At 32.7% G+C, this 18690-nt stretch overlaps 1 protein-coding gene across 3 annotated transcripts in view; it reads left to right on the top strand.

Annotated features, from left to right (window-relative positions):
- The window catches only part of ATRNL1 (attractin like 1), an 819545-nt gene that overhangs the window by 196707 nt on the left and 604148 nt on the right, over nucleotides 1-18690 (top strand). For all 3 annotated transcript variants that reach the window (XM_063102060.1, XM_063102061.1, XM_063102062.1), the window contains exon 18: nucleotides 4314-4529. In XM_063102060.1, coding sequence (XP_062958130.1) covers nucleotides 4314-4529 — 216 coding nt within the window. The remainder of the gene's footprint in view (nucleotides 1-4313; nucleotides 4530-18690) is intronic.

An 18690-nucleotide genomic window follows, 5' to 3' on the forward strand; every position in this document is an offset into this window, starting at 1 on the left:
AAAATGATTGTTGAAACTTCTGGATATGTCTTAGTATCTCTTAACTTCACTTATGCTTTCCATATCTTTGTTTGCTAATATTTAGGTATTTTTCCCTTTTATGGTCCTTTAATTGAGGCTTTTTATTTCTTTAAAGTGAGTTTTTTGAAAACATTGTAATTCCACTATAAAAATTGTTTAACTGAATTTTTTGAGAATTGAAACACAAGTATTTAAACATGGGTATGAATTGCATTTTTACCACTGACAAATCAAATAATGATAACTAAATACAGCTGATGGAGTTGTTAGCTAGGTATGCATAGATCAGTTCTTAGTTCTGCTTTTGTTTCTCTTGTTTTGATCTTTTGCTTCTTTCATTTTCTTGATTGTTGTAGAAGCTTTACTATCTACCTCTACAATATGTTCCTTGAGTAGGTAGTCTAGTCTGCTGGGTTTTTTTTTTTTTTCCTTCTCCGTAGGTCTTTTACTTTCGCTGTTATGTCTATTGTCATGTTTGTCTTTCCTATATATCGCTCATTTGTGCTGATGATGTCCAACTCTACTATAGCATTTATTTTTGTTCCACAGCTTTTTTAGTATATGCCCCATACATTTTTGTGGGAATAAAGGACATTGTACATTGCCTGAGGAGTCCTTGTATTTCTGGAAGTAGTAGAGTTGGCCTCTGCATTTGTGGATTCAACCAATCATGGATCAAAAATATTTTGAAAATAATTGCTTCTGTACTGAACATGTACAGACTTTTTTCCCTTTGCTATTATTCCCTAAACAATGCAGCATAACAACTATTTACATAACATTTACATTGTGTTAGGTATTGGAAGTAATCTAGAGATGATTTAAAATAGACAGGAGGATATTTGTAGGTTATATGCAAATAGTGCACCATTTTATATCATGGATTTGAGTATCCATGGATTTTGGTATCTGCAGAAGGTCCTGGAACCAATCCCCCATGGTGACTGTGAGAGGACTGTATTTATCTGGCAGTAATCCACTCTTTGAGAAAAACAAACTTCTCCATTATGTTTATTTTTTCCGTGTTTTAAACCAAACAACATGTATTGAATAGTGAAAAATGCCAGGAAATATCAACTGAGGGTGAAGATGACATTCTCTCCCAAAATTCAAGTGCTAAAAATAGTTGACTGCTATTCTTTCAAAGGTGTCAGCTTTGGAGCACCTTTGAAAGCTTTGCCATGCTTTTGTCTTTAACTTCATATCTTTTTAGGATTAATTATATGTAATCGATTTACATTACCATTTGTACTTCACATGTCTAGTTATTCATTTAACATTTGGCAATAGTAAGTCTTTAAAAATATTTTTATAGTTATTAACAAAACTTTGTATTAGAAATGGTCCAAGTTTTATGTTGCATTTATAAAGTTGTCTCCAATGATCATTTGAGGTTTATTGGTAAATGGTTCTTAAGGGAAACTTTTCTTTGGAAATGAAAAACAAATATGAATTTCTCAATATTCTCCAGTATTTTCCAGTAATAATACTTTGATATCTATGTTTAAAATTCATAAATTGAAGAGAGGAAATATATTTTAAGACAAATTTTACCTAATGGTTTCTGAGAAAGCTTTGTTAATAACTGGCATTGTTAATAATAAATATATTTTAAGTAGCTAGATATTCTGTTCGTGAAAATAAATTTCAAGGGCATTATTTACAGCAGTAATAGAAGATTCTCTTCTTAATATATAAAAGTTTAAATGAAAATGCAATTAAATTAATATAGTGAAAATGGAATAATAAGAAACTTGTAGATACAGTATACATGTCACAAATGTATGTTTCTTTCAATATTTTATAGGTTTATATACCTCAATGTAAACACTGTTCTTTTCTTGGCAATTAAGGAAGGTAATCATTTTTCAAATTTTACGACAGTTTCTTACCAATTGATTTTTAAAAATTCTTACATATTTGAACAGTATTGAATATTTTATGACTTGATTTTTCAAAAAGCCAAAGCCAAATAAAATAAAATAAAATAAAATAAAATAAAATAAAATAAAAAGATTGCTCTAATTACCTGTAGTTTATACATAGTGTCTACATGATTCATAACTTTAGGAACAGTAGCAAAGTTTACATAACTTTTGTATAATATTGTTTTCTATAAGAAAAATAATTAGAATATGTTAGTTTTTGAGTCACTATTAAACACTAAAGAATGAATTTTTTGTTAATTTTTTAGCAGTGCATGTTGCTTTTCACTCTTTAGCAAAAATCAAAACCAACATTACCTTATTTAATAGTTTTAGATCTAAAATGAAATCAAAGAGATTAGAATGTTTTTCTGAACACATCATTTTGTAAGTTGTTGTTAAAGCCTAAAATCCAATAGATGAATAGAACTAGAAGCTTAACAGTTTGTCATTCAGTCAGTGCAAGAAACCCAAGATTCTTTAACCTAAGATTTCCCCAGTTGTTTAGAAATCATTGACAGGAATGTTATATTGAGAACAGTTTAATTTGTAGTGTATCTTGAAGACATTTTAACATTTCTTTCCTTAAAAAGACAGTTCTAAAATAAAATTTACTTTGCTAGGAAATACCGACAGACTATAAATATATTGGAAAACTAGATTTATTCTGGGTGAGACCCAGTAAAGATTTACTTCAAATCATCACACAGTAGTGAATAATTGGAATGTCAAGATAACATAACTAATTAGATAATTTCCATTATTTCTCATTAATTGCATAAGAACCCAGTATAGTTTTGAAGACAATTGGAATAGTGCAGTCAACAATACTGTAGGCTAACTACAATCACAGGTATAAGAGAAATATTTTGAACCAAGAAAATTACGGAAGGAGTATGGTAATGTATGAAGTGTTCAGTTATCTAAGGATCTTTTAAATGAAGTGTTATTTTCCACTATGTACTGTTGAAAAAATGTAAATTTCCAAAGGAAAACTCTTCATGTCAATGAATTATTTATCTTTAAGTTTAACATTAATCAGTTGTGTTAAATGACTCAAAGAGTATTCTTCCTTTTGTATTTCTTATTAAGGAAATTATACTTATGGTACTTATTCTTCTTATATCCAATCACTGAGACACTTAGCACTAAAAGAATTCACAACAAATAATAATATAATGGATGAATTATTTAATATAATATTCTGTTATCTCTGCAGAATCTTTGCCTATTATGTTGAGTTCCTGATGTTCCCTGAGAAACTTGTGCCATTCTTGTTTGTAGTAATCTGAGGAACATTTGTGTTTCCAGTAGTATTAAAACACTGAGTGGCAGCTAAGTTATTAATACCACAATGATGAAATTGAGTCTGCTAGAGATCTACAATTTTTTTCCTCTGTAGTTTTTGTACCATGAGACTAGAAGACGACATTACTGGTGCCTTGTATGTTTGTCACTATGTTCTGTGGATACACAGATACATAGACAAAGTGCACCATTCCTAGAAAAGCATCAGTGAAAGTAATTATAGAAAGCCTCAGCCTAATATATGATGCTCTGATTGTGAATTAAAAATTTAAAACATCACATAGCAACAGCTATGGATATGATGTCAGACTACAATATCTGTTCATCCTTGGATTTGTTGAATCTCATAAGTTATATTTCAATCAAAATACAAAAAAAAAAAAATGTTGAGCTTCAGCAAATGAGTCGTGGAGTGATATTCTTTAGCCCTGAAAGTTAGAGTGTGTGCTCCTGGTTGCCTGACTAAAGCACAGTATCAGGTTTTTGTGCTCCCATGCAGCTTGGCTCTTTGGGTGGTATTGAGCTTATTCATGACATGATAGCCAAATACTAGTATCTTGCATCCTTGGGAAGAGCATTGTCCATGAGAGTCAGCCCAAATGGGGCCTAAGCAATCTCAGGGAATGGGCAGGCATCACTCACACTGGATATATGTGGGCAGAAATTTTCAGTGAAGGCTCTTATTAGGCACAACAAGAATGGCTGACATGGCTCTACATCACAGACGATGGTAAAGGTGGTCTGTAGGCCCCTGGATGAGCTCCAGAAATCCTAGTATTGGTAAAGTTATCAGGAATCATTAAGTACTAACTTTATTTTTCTCCATGTTATGGTTGCCACACCTTTTCCCACCCCAAACCAGTTCATTTATCTCCTCTTTATTCACGATGTGTTTTTTATTTGCTTTAAGTACTTGCTGTCTCTTGGGTATTATTGCAAAAATGTTTACATTTATTTTGCTGTCTTTTTTTTCATTATCATATTTGTTTTTCCATTAGCCTACAATTCTGGTTGAATATAAAGTCATGTAACATATTTGTTAATGTTTCTGTCATGCAGCTCAAAATTGTTCTGGGTTGAGAACCTGTGGACAGTGTTTGGAACAGCCTGGATGTGGCTGGTGTAATGATCCTAGTAATACAGGAAGAGGACACTGCATTGAAGGATCTTCACGGGGACCAATGAGGCTTCTTGGAATGCACAATGAGATGGTTCTTGACACCAATCTTTGCCCCAAGGAAAAGAACTATGAGTGGTCCTTTATCCAATGTCCAGGTAATAAAAATGTGATGAAAACAATTTCAGTTTCTGTTTGAGTAAAACAAGAAGGAATTTTCTTTTCTTATAGAAATATTTTTAAAAACTACAGTGAAAAAATGAGACTCAAGTTTCAAAGATAAAAAATGTTTTTTCCCTAGACTATATTTATCTCTGTTGAATTCTGTTTAGAATCATTAAATAGGCTAAACACATGCATGGAATACAATGATTAGATTTGGCTTTATGTGAACTCTTAAGAGGAAAATATTTTGGCTTCATGTCAATTTTCTACTCTGTAGCAATGACTATAGTCTTTTATTGTTCATAGTATTATAATATCCTAGAATTCTCAGGCAACTCAGAGTATCCAGTCAAACTTCGTTCTAAGTATGAGAATGTTCTATATAGCATCTGTGCTAGAGTCATCTGGCCTCATTTTGAAAGCTGCCATTGGTATTCACTACCACTCAGTTTTGAAGATCATTTTATTTTTCAGAGGCTTTCTTCATAAGAAGTCTGTACTTATACTAAACAAATCAATCTTCTTGAAAAATTAATTTATTTAACATTTTTATTGAGTGCCTGCCATGTGCCAAGGAGTATTTTAGGTGCTAGAGACACAACAATTAGCAAATTAGAGTAAAATCACTGCATTCAGGGAGCTTATATTTTAATTGAAACTAATAAAATTAATTATATAAACATATATGAAATTAGATGGAGTTCAATGCTATTACATAAATAATCAAGGGGGATAACAGTTGCTATTAAAAACAGGGAAGTGAGAAGTAACAAACACCTGAGGTAGATGAGGATATAAATCATGGAGATATCTGGATAAAGAATGTTCCAGAAGATGTAACAGGCTGACACAAGGATTTGGGTGAGGTAGTTATTTGGGAGGTGATTTTAGGAGTCATAAATGAGTGAATGGAGAGAGTTTCAGCAGGAAGGGAGAAATACCAATAATACTCATACATGCATTATTAAGCTGGCTACCGCACTGGGGAATTTGGGCTTGGACCCTCTGGGGACCTGTGAAGAACCATGCAGAATGCCCCTCAGGGTTATCCCACTGAGGAATTGAGAGGCTAGGGCATTAATCCACTAACTCCCATCCTCTGTTGGTTGATCAGTGTTCTTAGGTGTATTAATTCCCTTGTACTCCTGAACTGTTCCAGCCGTGTCTGACCAACAGCTTTCCCTGGCACAGTGAAAACACTAAGGCAGAAAAGTAGAAAGACCTCAGAACAGGCTTTAGATAAGACACTGACCAAACTGGATGAATCCAGGGAATTGTGACACAGAGTGAAACAATACCTGCTACAAAATAAATAAAAAGAAAAAGAAACATAAAATACAATAAAAAGAAACCAATTATTGATTCACACAACAGCATGGCTGAATCTTAAGTGCATTTTACTTAGAGGAAGAAGCCAGACCAAAGGCTGCATGTTGTGTCATTTCATTTATAAAATAATCTGAAACAGATAAGATTATGGGGATGGAAAACAGATCAGTTATTTGCCAGGAGTACGGGTAGGGATTCGTTTCACTACTGAGGTTGTTGATAACATAACTCTATGCATTTGTTAAAATTCATACTGTATACCACAAAGATTGAACTTTACTGTATTTAATGGGAGCTAGGTTTCCCACTGTCAGAGAAAGACATTAAAAATAAGCAAGGGTTGAAGGCTAAAATGAAGCCTGTCGTTCTGGATTACAGTCTGAGAGAATAGCATGAATTTAGGTTTATATTATATATACACAGAAATAAATCTAGATATGTTTGTTATACATGGGTTAGTATACATACCTATACTTTCTTTTTTAAAAATTATTTTTATACATATTTATGGGTACAGAGTTGACTACCAGGATTAGTATACAGTACATGATGATCAAATCAATATTATTAGCATGTTCATCATTATAAATCATAATTACTTTTTGTCTCCCTTATCCAATTACTCCCTATCCACCATCCCTCTACCCTTTTCCCATCTCAATAACCATAGGTCTCTTCTCTCCTGAAAGTTCAATGTTTTATTATGGTCTTTCTTTCATTCTTTGTTTCTTAGCTCCCACTTATGAGTGAGGACATGCACTATCTCTCTTTCTGTACCTAGCTTATATCATTTAACATAATTTTCTCCAAGCTCATCCACGTTGCTGCGAATGGCAGAAAATTGTTCTTTTTATGGCTGAGTATGTATATATACCATTGTGTATATATACCACATTTTCCTTATCCTGTCATTCACTGATGGAAATTTAGGTTGGTTCCATCCATATCTTGCTATTGTAAATAGGGCTGTGATGAACATGGGAGTGCAGGAATCCCATCAACATGATGATTCCCATTCCTTTGGATATATACCCAGAAGTGGGATTTCTAGCACTGTTTGCTGAGAGAGCCTAGAAGCCATGACACCCCATTAGCAGTGAGCCTGGATCTTGGTTTCTAAATACTATTCCCCAATGAAAAGAACTAGTGCTCTCTGGGGAAGTGACTGATTCCAAGGAAGAGAGAGAGAGAGAGAGAGAGAGAGAGAGAGAGAGAGAGAGAGAGAGAGAGAGAGAGAGAGAGAGAGAGAGAGAGGATGGAATCATGCCAAAGAGACACAGAGCCAACCTGAAAAAGCTCTCAGTGGCTCACAACTGGGTAAGAAAATAAATAAGGATTATATTGATTTTATCCCAAAGAAGAAAATTCATATTCATGATTCTATACTGATATAAATGACTAAATAAATAACAAATGGATGAGAATGAACAAATCTTTGTTAGAGAAAAATTACAAATAAATGTAGAAGAAATGAGGAAAATGAAAAATTGCTATTAGAACACCAGAGTAATCTTCTTAAGAGTGCTAAATTCCCCAAACTAGTCAGCCACCAAAAAAACGCAAAAAACAAAAGAGAATGCTAAAATTAGTGGGTGAGTTTTTAAGGAGAAACAGGATATTTACATAGCTTCATAGTATCTTCTATAAAAATGTATTAAATGCTGTGGTGTTTTTAACATATGTCCACAAACTTTTTTTTTCATTTATTTCCTTAGTTTTGTAAATTATTTCTTCTTTTCTTTCTCTTTGTGTCCATTTCTATTCTTAATATTTGAATTTCTGATTTAAGGTGGTTTTTAAAAACCTCAAATGCTGGTTTGACTATGTTTCATTCTATCTAGAGAGCTGTCTGAGAGTCTTCTGCTCTATGGTTATATTTTCCAAGGGAATTTTCATTAGTTAAGGTGTATTGGATCAGGTTTTCTGATTTTTTATAATAACAGTATAGATTTATTAATTTTTTGTGGCATTGGCATAGTTTATAAAATTTCTAGTTTTGTGGTACTCCCTTCTGTCTGAATAGCAAAATTTTGGTGGTAGTTGTAAGGATCATGCATCCTCTGAATTTGAGCTTTTCTCTTTTTTTGTCTTGCAAAAATTTAATTATTTTATTCCATTTATTTATACCTTAACTACCCATTTGTCAGTCATGCTGAGTTTTTGTTCTGAAGCTGTGGTGGAGAATCTGCTTCCAAGCTTGTTTAGGCTTTTGGCAGAATTTATTTCCTTGCAATTGTAGCACTGAGGTGCCTGTTTTCTTGTTGGCTCAGCCAGTGACAACTTCAGCTCCTAGAGGATGCTCATTCTCTCCCGCATGGCCCTCTCATCTACAAAACTAGCAATTTAAAGTCTCCAAAACTCAAATGTCGTTTCTTTTTCACTTTAATCTCTTTCTTTAGATAGATACCAGTTCTTTTTAAGAAATCATCTGATTAGGTCCATCCAGAATGACTTCCCATTCATAAGGTCAACTGTACCATAAAACATAACCTAATCATTGCAGTGACTATCCCATCATATGTATAGGTCCCTCCCACACTCAGTTGGGAGTTCTGCCATGCTGGAATTCTGCCTTACCACAAACTATTTCTCTTCTGTCTTCAAGTATGCCAATCTTTTTTTCTGCATAGTCTTATCTGCTGTTAATTTTCATCCCACTTATTTTTTATAAAAACTATATTGAGATATAATTCACATACCATATCCATATGCATTAGACAGAATATATGTATATTCTGTTTCTCTGGAGAAATCTATATTTATATCTATATTTCTATATCTGTGTCTATATTTATCAATCTATCTATCAATCATCTGTCCATTGAGATTTCAAGGAATTGACTCATGCAAATTTGTGGGCTGACAAGTCCAATATCTGTGGGGCAGGTCCACTAACTGGAAACGGAAGAAGTATATTTTCTTCTCTAGGAATCCTCAGTTTTTGGTTTTAAGGCTTTCAACAGATTGGATGAAGCCTACTCTTTAAGTAAAGGGGAATCTCCTTTAGTTAAAGTCAAAATAACTTGTAGATTAGTGTTTGATTAAATAACTTGGTGCTATAACCTAGCCTCATTGGCACATAAGACTAGCCATCACATCATACAATTTGCATATTTAAAGAGTTAAACTCATTGGTTTTTGGTATATTCACAAAGTTGTGCAACCATCACTATAGTGAATTTTAAAGCATTTTTATCCTTTCCAAGAGAAACTCCATACCCATTAGCAGTCACTCTCCATTAACCCTCTACCCATCCTTGCCAGCCCTAGGCAGTCACTAATCTACTTTATATTGTAGCATGTAGCAATACTTTATTTCTTTTTTTGTCAAATAATATTGTTATGTGGATATACTCTATTTAGTTTATTCACTCATCACTTGATGAGCATTTGGATGTTTCCAATTTTTGGCTATTTGAATAATGCTTCTGTGAACATTCATGTGCAAGTTTGTGCATACACATGTTTTCATTTCTTTGTAAGTGGAATTTCTGAGTCATATGGTAATCCTACATTTAACCTTTTGATGAAATGCCAGACTGTTTTTCAAAGCTGTGAAAGGAGAAGCCAGTCAAAAAGACTACATATCATAAAGCTGCTGTAGAATTTTATATTCTCACCAGCATTTTATGAGGGTTCCAGTTCTTCCTGCCCTCCCCAACACTGGTTATTACCGAGCATTTTGTTTATAGTCATACTGGTGGTTGTGAAGTGGTATCTCACTGGAGTTTTAATTTGCATTTCCTTGGTGGCTAATAATGTTGAACATCTTTTTATGTGCTTATTGGCCATTTATATTTTTTCTTTGGAGAAATGCCTATTCAGATTCTTTGCCAATTGTTTCTCTTTTTATTAATGAACTTTAAGTGTTCTTTACACATTCTAAATACAAGTCCATTATCAAAACATAAGATTTATATTTTCTCCCATTCTGTGTGTTGTCTTTTCACTTTCTTGATAGTGTCCTTTGAAGCACAAAAGGTTTTAATTTTGATGAAATTCTTATCATTTTTTAATTGACTGTTGTGCTTTTGGTGTTATCTGAGAAATCATTGCCTAATCTAAGATTCCAAATATTTATGCCTGTATTTTCTTTTAAGAGTTTAATAGTTCTTATATTTAGGTCTTTGATTCATTGTGAGTGAATTTTTGTGTGTGGTGTGAGTTAGAGATCCAACTTAATTTCTTTGCATGTGGATATCCAGTTGTCTCAGCACCACTGGTTGAAAAGACTGTTCTTTCCTCTTTGAATTTATTCTTCATTTTGTGTATTTCTTTTTTTCATCCTTAGAAATTATATTTGGTCATTTTTATATTTTTTATGTCTCTCCTTCTTATGCTTATGTTTTACTCTATATTCTTGAGCATATGGAGCATATATTAAAAGTCCTTTTCTGCTTATTCCACTTTGTGTACCATTTCTTTGTCTTTTCTGTTGATTTTTTTTTTTAACTGACTATAGGGCAGATTTTCCAGTGTAGTTATTTTTGATGGTATCCTGAACATTGTAAATTTTTTGTAGTTTAGTATCTGATTTTGTTCTATTTGTTTTATAGTGTTTGATTTTGCTCTGGCATGCATTTATGTTAGTTGGTATCAGTAGGATCATTTCAAAAATTGTTTTTAAGATTTGTTAAGGTGTGTATATAGCATTTTCAAGTCCAGTGCTAATTTATTTTCACTACTAAGGCAGGATCTTTCTGGTCTGTACATGACGCCCTTTGTGTTATGAGGTCTCACCACTCTGGTAAGCAGGAATACAAAGTTTTCCCAGTTCAATGTTAGCTCCTGGCATTGATTGACTTACTGTTTTCTTGTGGTTCTTTCTCCAGTTTCATGGTATTTCACACCAGTGTGTTTAATCTGTTATTCAGCCAGAGATTCAAGGGGACCCTTCTGCTGATTGCTGTTTGCAGCTCTTTTTCTAGTGTTTTGCCCCACAATTTAGGCTACATTCGAGTAGGCAGTTCTTCTGCCAGTCTCTCCGGGTTTTTCTCATGTGGCTCCAGTTATTTGGCAGCTTGACTGGCTCTGGATGGTCCTAGAAGGCTAAATTCACGTGGTTCATGGTTGGTGGTTTGAGCTGGTTGGTTGGTCTAGGGGTGCTCAGCTGGAATGGCTCTTCCCTGCTGTACTTGGCCTATCATCCTCCATTTGTAAAGACTGGGCTTCTATACTCTTAGAATCGAATTCCAAGGAGAGAGGCCTAGCCTCAGAATTTCTGCCATCACTTCCACTGCATTTGAGTTGTGTGAGAAAGTTACAATGTTAGTTGAGTTTCAGTGCATGGAAAATATTCCACTTTTTTGATAGGAGCAAGGGTAAAATAAAATTGCGAATGGTGTATGTATAGAGATGAAAAGAATTTATATTAATTATTTTGCAGCTCATCTAATTAGATCATTTATTTATTCATCCACATATAACTCATATGTCATAAAATCTACCATTTTGAAGTATAATATTCAATTTTATTTAGTATAATGAATAAGTCTGCAACTATCACCATCATATAGTTTCAGAACATTTTGATCATCCCAAAACAAAATGCCATACCCTTTAAAAGTCACTCGCTATTCTTCTCTCCCCACCAGCAACTGGAAACCACTAATTTACTTCATTTCTATACAGATTTGCCTATTATGGACATTTCATTTAAATGAAATCATACAATTTGTGGCCTTTTGTGTCTGGCTTCTTTCTCTTAGCATAATGTTTTCAAGGTTCATCCTTGTAGCATAAATCAGTTCTTTACTTGATTTTGTATCTGAATAATATTCAGATGTATGGATATACTACATTTTGTTTATCCATTCATCAGCTGATGAACCTTTATGTTATTTCCAGTTTTTTGCTGTTATGAATAATGCTTTAATAAACATAGTGTACAAACTTTTGTGTGGACATATGTTTTCTTTTTTTTGGTATATACCTAGCAGTGGAATTTTTGGGTCATGTGATAATTATGTTTAACCATTTGAAGTACTGTCAGACTGTTTACCAGAGCAGCTGCACCATTTTACATTATCACCAGTAGTATATGAGGATTCCACTTTATATCCTTGCCAACACTGGTTATTGTTTGTCATTTTGATCATTGCCATTCTAGTGGGTGTGAAGTGGTATCTCATTGTGGTTTTAATTTGTATTTCCCATATGATTAATGATGCTATTTTCATGAACTTATTGGCTATTTATATATCTTCTTAGGAAAATATCCATTCAAATCCTTTGCCCATTTTTAAATTGGGTTATTTGTTTTTTATTGTGAACTTTAAGATTTATTTATATGATTTGAGTACTAGGCACTTATCAGAAATATGATTCACAAATATTTTCTATTATTTTGTGGGTAGTTTCTTCATTTTCATGATGGTGTCCCTTGAGGCAAAATATTTTTCATTTTGTTGATGTGCAATATATCTGTTTTTTTCTTGGTAGCTTATGCTTTTGCCATCGTATCTAACAAACTATCGCCTAATCCAAAGTCATGAAGACTTATACCTGTAATGTTTTCTAAGATTTTTATAATTGTAGCTCTTACATTTAGGTCTTTGACACATTTGAGTTAATTTTTTGTATATGGTATGAGGCACATCTCCAAATTTATTCTTTTGCATGTGAATTTGAAATTATCCCAGCACCATTTATTATTATTATTTTATTTATATGTATTTATGGAGTTCAGAATTGATTCTCAGTATTTGTGTGCAGTATGTGATGATCAAATCAATATTAGCATGTTCGTCATTAGAAATCATAGTTACTTTTTGTGTCATTTACCCAATTACTCCCTATCCCTCCGCTCCCTTCCTCTCTCCCTCCCACCTCTAGTAACTATAGGTCTGTTCTTTCCTTTTCCTCTAGTAACTATAGGTCTAAAAGTTCAACTTTTTATTATGGCCTTTCTTTGTTTCTTAGCTCCCACTTATGAGTGAGGACATTCAGTATTTCTCTTTCTGTGCCTGGTTTATTTCATTTAGCATAATTTACTTCAAGCTCATCCATGTTGATGTAAATGGCAGAATTTTATTCTTTTTTTATGGTATTCCATTGTGTATATATACCACATTTTCTTTATCTAGTTGTCTGTTGATAGACATTTAGGTTAGTTCCATATCTTGGCTGTTGTAAATAGAGCTGTGATGAACACAGGAGTGCAGGTATCCCTTCAACATGATGATTTCCATTCCTTTGGGTATATACCCAGAAGTGGGATTGCTGGATCGTATGGCAGTTCTATCAATAGTTGTTTGAGGAACCTCTGTACTGTTTTCTGTAATGGCTGCATTAACTTACAGTCCAACCAACAGCATAGGATAGTTCTCTTTTCTCCACATCCTTGTCAGCATTTTTTATTCTCAGTCTTTTTGATAGTAGCCAGTCTAGCTGGGGTGAGGTGATATCTCAATGTAGTTTTGATTTGCATTTCTCTAATGATTAGTGATTTAGAGCATTTTTTCATGTACCTGTCAGCCATTTGTATGTCTTCCTTTGAAAAATGTCTGTTCAGCTCCTTTGCCCATTTTTTAATGTATTATTTAGGGATTTTTTTACTGTGAAATTGTTTGAGTTCCTTGTATATTCTGGTTACTAATCACTTTTTTGACAATTTCCAAATATTTTCTCCCATTCAGTAGATTGTCTTTTCACTCTGTTGATTGTTTCTTTTTCTGTGCAGAAGCTTTTTACTTTCATATAATGCCATTTGTTTATTTTTTCTTTTATTGCTCACGCTTTTGGGGTTTTATTCATAGAGTCTTTGCCCAGTCCTACATCCTGAAGTGTTTCCTCTATGTTTTCTTTTAGTAGTTTTATAGTTTCAGGTCTTATACTTAAGTCTTTAATACATTTTGAGTTGATTTTGGTATATGGTGAGAGGTATGTATCTAGTTTCATTCTTCTACACATAGATGTCCAGTTTTCCCAGAACCATTTACTGAAGAGTCTGTCTTTTTCCTGATGTATGCTCATGGCACTTTGTCAAAGATCAGTTGGCTGTAAGTATATGGGTTGATTTCTGGATTCTCTGTTCTGTTCCTTGGCCCATGTATCTATTTTTATGCCAGTACCATGCTGTTTTGGTTACTATGGCTTTGTATTATGATTTGAAGTCAGATAGTGTAATTCTTCTTGCTTTATTTATTTTTTGCTCAGGATTGCTTTTGCTATTTGGGATCACTCGTTGTTCTATATGAATTTTAGGATTTTTTTTTCTTTTTATACTGTGAACAGTCACTGGTATTTTGATAGGGATTGCAGTGAATCTGTAGACTGCCTTAGGTAGTATGGACATTTTCACCATGTTAATTCTTCCAATCCATGAACATGGAAAGTCTTTCCATCTTTTATTGTCCTCTTTAATTCTTTCTGCAGAATTTTGTAGTTCTCATTGTAGAGATTTTTCACCTCTTTGGTTAAATTTCTTCTTAAGTATTTTGTTCTTTTCATAGTTATTGTAAATAGGCTTGCTTTCTTGATTTCTTTTTCTGATTTTTCACTTTCGGTGTATAAGAATGCTACTGACTTTTGTGTGTTATTGATTTTGTATCCTACAACTTTACTGAATTTGTTTGTCAGCTCTAGGAGTTTTTTGGTGGAGGTTATGGGTTTTCTGTATATAGGATCATGTCATCTATGAACAGTGAGAATTTGAACTCGTCTTTTCCAATTTGGGTGCCCTTTATTTCTTTCTCTTGCCTGATTGTTGTGGTCAATACTTCCAATCCTATGTTGAACTGGAGTAGTGAGAGTGGGCATCCTTGTCTTGTTCCTGTTCTTAAAGAAAAGCTTTCAGGTTTTCCCCATTTGGGATGATGTTGGAAGTGGGTTTGTCATATAGGGCTTTTATTGTGTCGAGATATTTTCTCTCTGTACCTGATTTGTTGAGAGTCTTTATCTTGAAGCAATGCTGAATTTTATCAAGTGCTTTTTTTCTGTGTCTATTGAGATAGTCATATGGTTTTTGTCCTTGCTTTTGTTCATTTGGTGTATCACATTCATTGATTTGCATATGTTGAACCATCCTTGCATCCCCAGGATGAATTCCACTTGATCATGGTGTATAATCTTTTTGATGTGCTGTTGTATTCTGTTTACTAATATCTTGTTGAGGGTTTTTGCATCTATGTTTGTCAATGAAATTGGCCTGTAGATGTAGATTTCATTTTTGTTGTGTCTTTGGTTTTGGTATCAGTGTGTCCAGCAGCATTTGTTGAAAAGACTTTTCTTTCTCCATTTAATGGCTTTGGCCCCTTGTCAAAAATCAATTGACAAGAGATTATGAGTTTATTTTGGGGCTGTCCATTGTATTCAGTTTATATATGTTCTGTCCTTATGCCAATAACATACTGCGATGATTATTGCATCTATTTAGTACATTTTGAAATTGGAAGTGTCAATCCTTTAACTTTGTTCTTTCTCAAGATTGTTTTGTCTATTCTGGGTCCTTTGTAACTCCATATGAATTTTAGAATCTGCTTTTCTATTCCTATAGAAAAAGTCTGTTGGATTTTGATAGATATTGCACTGAATTTGTAGATGAATTTGGGTGAATTGCAATCAATATCATCTTCCAATTCGTGAACACATATGTCTTTCCATTAATTTCTTTCAAAAATACTTTTGAGTTTTCAGCATGCAAGTCTTGCATTTTGTTGGTTAAATGTAATTTTAAGTATTTTATTCTTTCTGGTGCTATTATCACTAGAACTTTTTTTCTCAAATTCACTTTTTGATTGTTCATTGCAAGTGTATAGAAACACAATACAACTGATTACTGTATGATTGATCATGTGTGGTACAACATTTCTGAACCCATTATTAGCCCAAATATTTTTTTCTGTGAGTTTCTTTTAATTTCCTGTATGTAATATCATGTCATCTGCAAATATAGTTTCACTTGTTCCTTTTGACCTGGATGCCTTTCATTGCTTTTTCTTTCCTGATTGTATTGGCCAAAACCTCTAGCACCATGTTTAATAGAACTGACAATAGAGGACATTTTTGTCCTATTTTTGTTTTGTTCCTGATGTTTGAAGGGAAGTTTCTGTCTTTCACCATTAAATATAATGTTAATTGTGAGTTTTTCATAAATGCCCTTTATTAGGCTGAGACAATTCCATTCTACTCCTGGTTCATTGAGTACTTTCCATCCATTGAAATGATCATTTGGGGTTTTTCCTCTTTATTCTATCAGTATGGTGTAATATGTTGGTTGATCTTTATATTTTTAAACAATCTTTTATTCCTCAGAAAAATTCCACTTAGTCATGGTGCATAATCCTTTTTGTATGCTTGTGGATTTTTTCTGCTAGAATTTTGTTGAGGATGTTTGCATCTGTAATCATAAGGGGATGTTTGTCTGTCACCTTTTTTGCTTGTGATGACTTTGGTTTTTGTGCCAGGTTAATACTGGCCTCATAGAAAGAATTAGGAAGTTTTCCTTTTTCTGTTTCAGAAGTGTGAATAATTGTTGATAATTCTTCTTGGCAAAATTAGCTCATGAAGCCAGCTGATCTTGGGCTGTATATTGCTGATACTTTGCTGATGACTAACTCAATCTCTTTATTGTTATAGCCTGTTTCTATTTCTTATTGAATCAGTTTTGGTAGTTAGTATCTTTCTAGGAATTTTTCCCATTTATCTAGGTTATCTAATTTATTGTCATACAATTTTCATAGTGTTTCCTTATTATACTTTTTCCCCACCCTATAATGTTGGTAGCATGTCTTCTCTCTCAAGTGATTATTTGAAGGATTTGAGCCTTCTCTCTTTCTCTCTCTCTCTCTCTCTCTCTCTCTCTCTCTCCTTATTTTGACGAGCCTTGCTAAAGTTTTGTCAATTTTGTTGGTCATTTCAAGGAAACACCTTTTGGTTTTATTGATTTTTAAGTTGTATTTCTATGCTATATTTCATTTATTTTCATTCTAATGTATTTTATTTACTTTCTTCTGCTTACTGTAGGTTTAATATGCTCTTCATTTTTAGTTTCTTAAGGTGGACAGTTTGGTTGATTTGAGATCTTTCTTTTTTTCTTAGTATAGGCTTTCACAGGGATAAATTTCTTTCTGAGTAGTGTTTTCAGTGCATCCCATAGGTTTTGGTATGTTATGTAATATGCTATATTACCTGAAACTAATTTTTATTTTCCTATGATTTCTTCTTTGACCCATTGGCTATTCAGGAATGTGTTGCTTAATTTTCACATATTTGTGATTTTTTCCAAATTTGTCTATATTGATTTCTAATTTTATTTCATTGTAGCCAGAGAACATACTTTGTATAACTTCAGTTCTTTTAAATTTATTGAGGTTTGTTTTATGACTTAGTACATGATCTATCCTGGAGAATGTTTCATATACACTTGAGAAGAATATATATATTCTGCTACTGTTCTGTGGATTTTTCTATTTATGTCTGTTGGGTCTAGTTGGTTTATAGTGTTGTTCAAGTCTTCTTTTCCCTTGCTGATTTTATGTCTAGTTTTTCTATCCATTATTGAAGTCTCCAACTATTATTGTTAAATTATATATTTTTCCTTTTATGTCTGTCAGTGTTTGCTTCATGTATTTGGAGGCTCAGTTGTTAGGTACATGAATTTTTATAATTTCAATATGTTCCTGATGGTTTGTCCTTTTTATCATTATAAAATTCCCTTCTTTATTAACACTTTTTTGAAAATCTATTTTACTGATATTAATATATGCACTCTAATGTTTTGTTAGTTGTTTTATATTTATTATATCAACTAATAAATATTATTTTCCATCTTTTCACTTTCAATCTGTTTTAATCTTTGTACCTAAAATCTGTTTGCTGTAGATAGCGCATAGTGGGATCTTTGTTTTTTATCCAGTCTAACAGTCTTTTTCCTTTTGATTGAATTGTTGAATACATTGCCATTTAATGTTATTGGTAAATTGGATTTACATGTGGCATTTTACTTTTTTTAAGGTCTATGTCTTGTGACTTTTTTGTTCCTCTGCTCTTCATTTATTTATTTAATAGTAATTGAATATTTTCTAGTGTAACATTTTAACTTTAATGAATTTTTACTAAATTTTTTGAGTCTTTTTTTAGTCATTTGCTCCAGGGTTTACCATATATATCTTAACTTATTAAATTATGTAAAAGATATATACTAACTTAATTCCAGTGAGCTATACTAATGTTACTTATATAAGTCTATTCTTTTTCTTCCATTTTTGTCTTATTGTTATGTATGTTACATCTATATATGTTGTGGACCTAACAATACATTACAAAGAATCTGAGAGATGAAAGGAGGGCAAGTATATATTTATAGCTTTTGTTATATGAATCTTCGTATTTGCCATTTCTGGTTTTCTTTATTTGTTCCTGTGGATCCAAATTACCATCTGGTATTTTATTTTTTAGCCCAACACAGATTTTCTTTACTCACCTCCTTGGTTCTGTTATTGGAAAATATATTACATTTTTATGTGTTGCAGGCCAAATGACCCATTATATATATATATATATATATTTATTTATTTATTTAATATTTATTTTTAAAATTAGGTAACAGAAAAAAGAGAAGAAATAGGCATTTTTACTGTCTTTTTTAATTATAAAATTACCATTACCAACACTTTTCATTTATTTTTGTGTAGAGTTGACTTATTGTCTAGCATCTCTTGCTCTCCCCTGGAAAACTTCCTTTATTTCTTGTAAACTGGGCCTGCTAACAATTAATTCTCTCAATTTTTGTATATTTGGGAATGTCTTTATTTTAATTTAATTCTTGAAAGGTAGCTTTCTTGGATAGAGGATTTTCAGTTGACAGGGTTTTTTGAGTGCCTT

The sequence above is a fragment of the Cynocephalus volans genome, chromosome 7 (assembly GCF_027409185.1).
Source record: "Cynocephalus volans isolate mCynVol1 chromosome 7, mCynVol1.pri, whole genome shotgun sequence".
In the NCBI taxonomy this organism is placed as follows: Eukaryota; Metazoa; Chordata; class Mammalia; order Dermoptera; family Cynocephalidae; genus Cynocephalus; species Cynocephalus volans.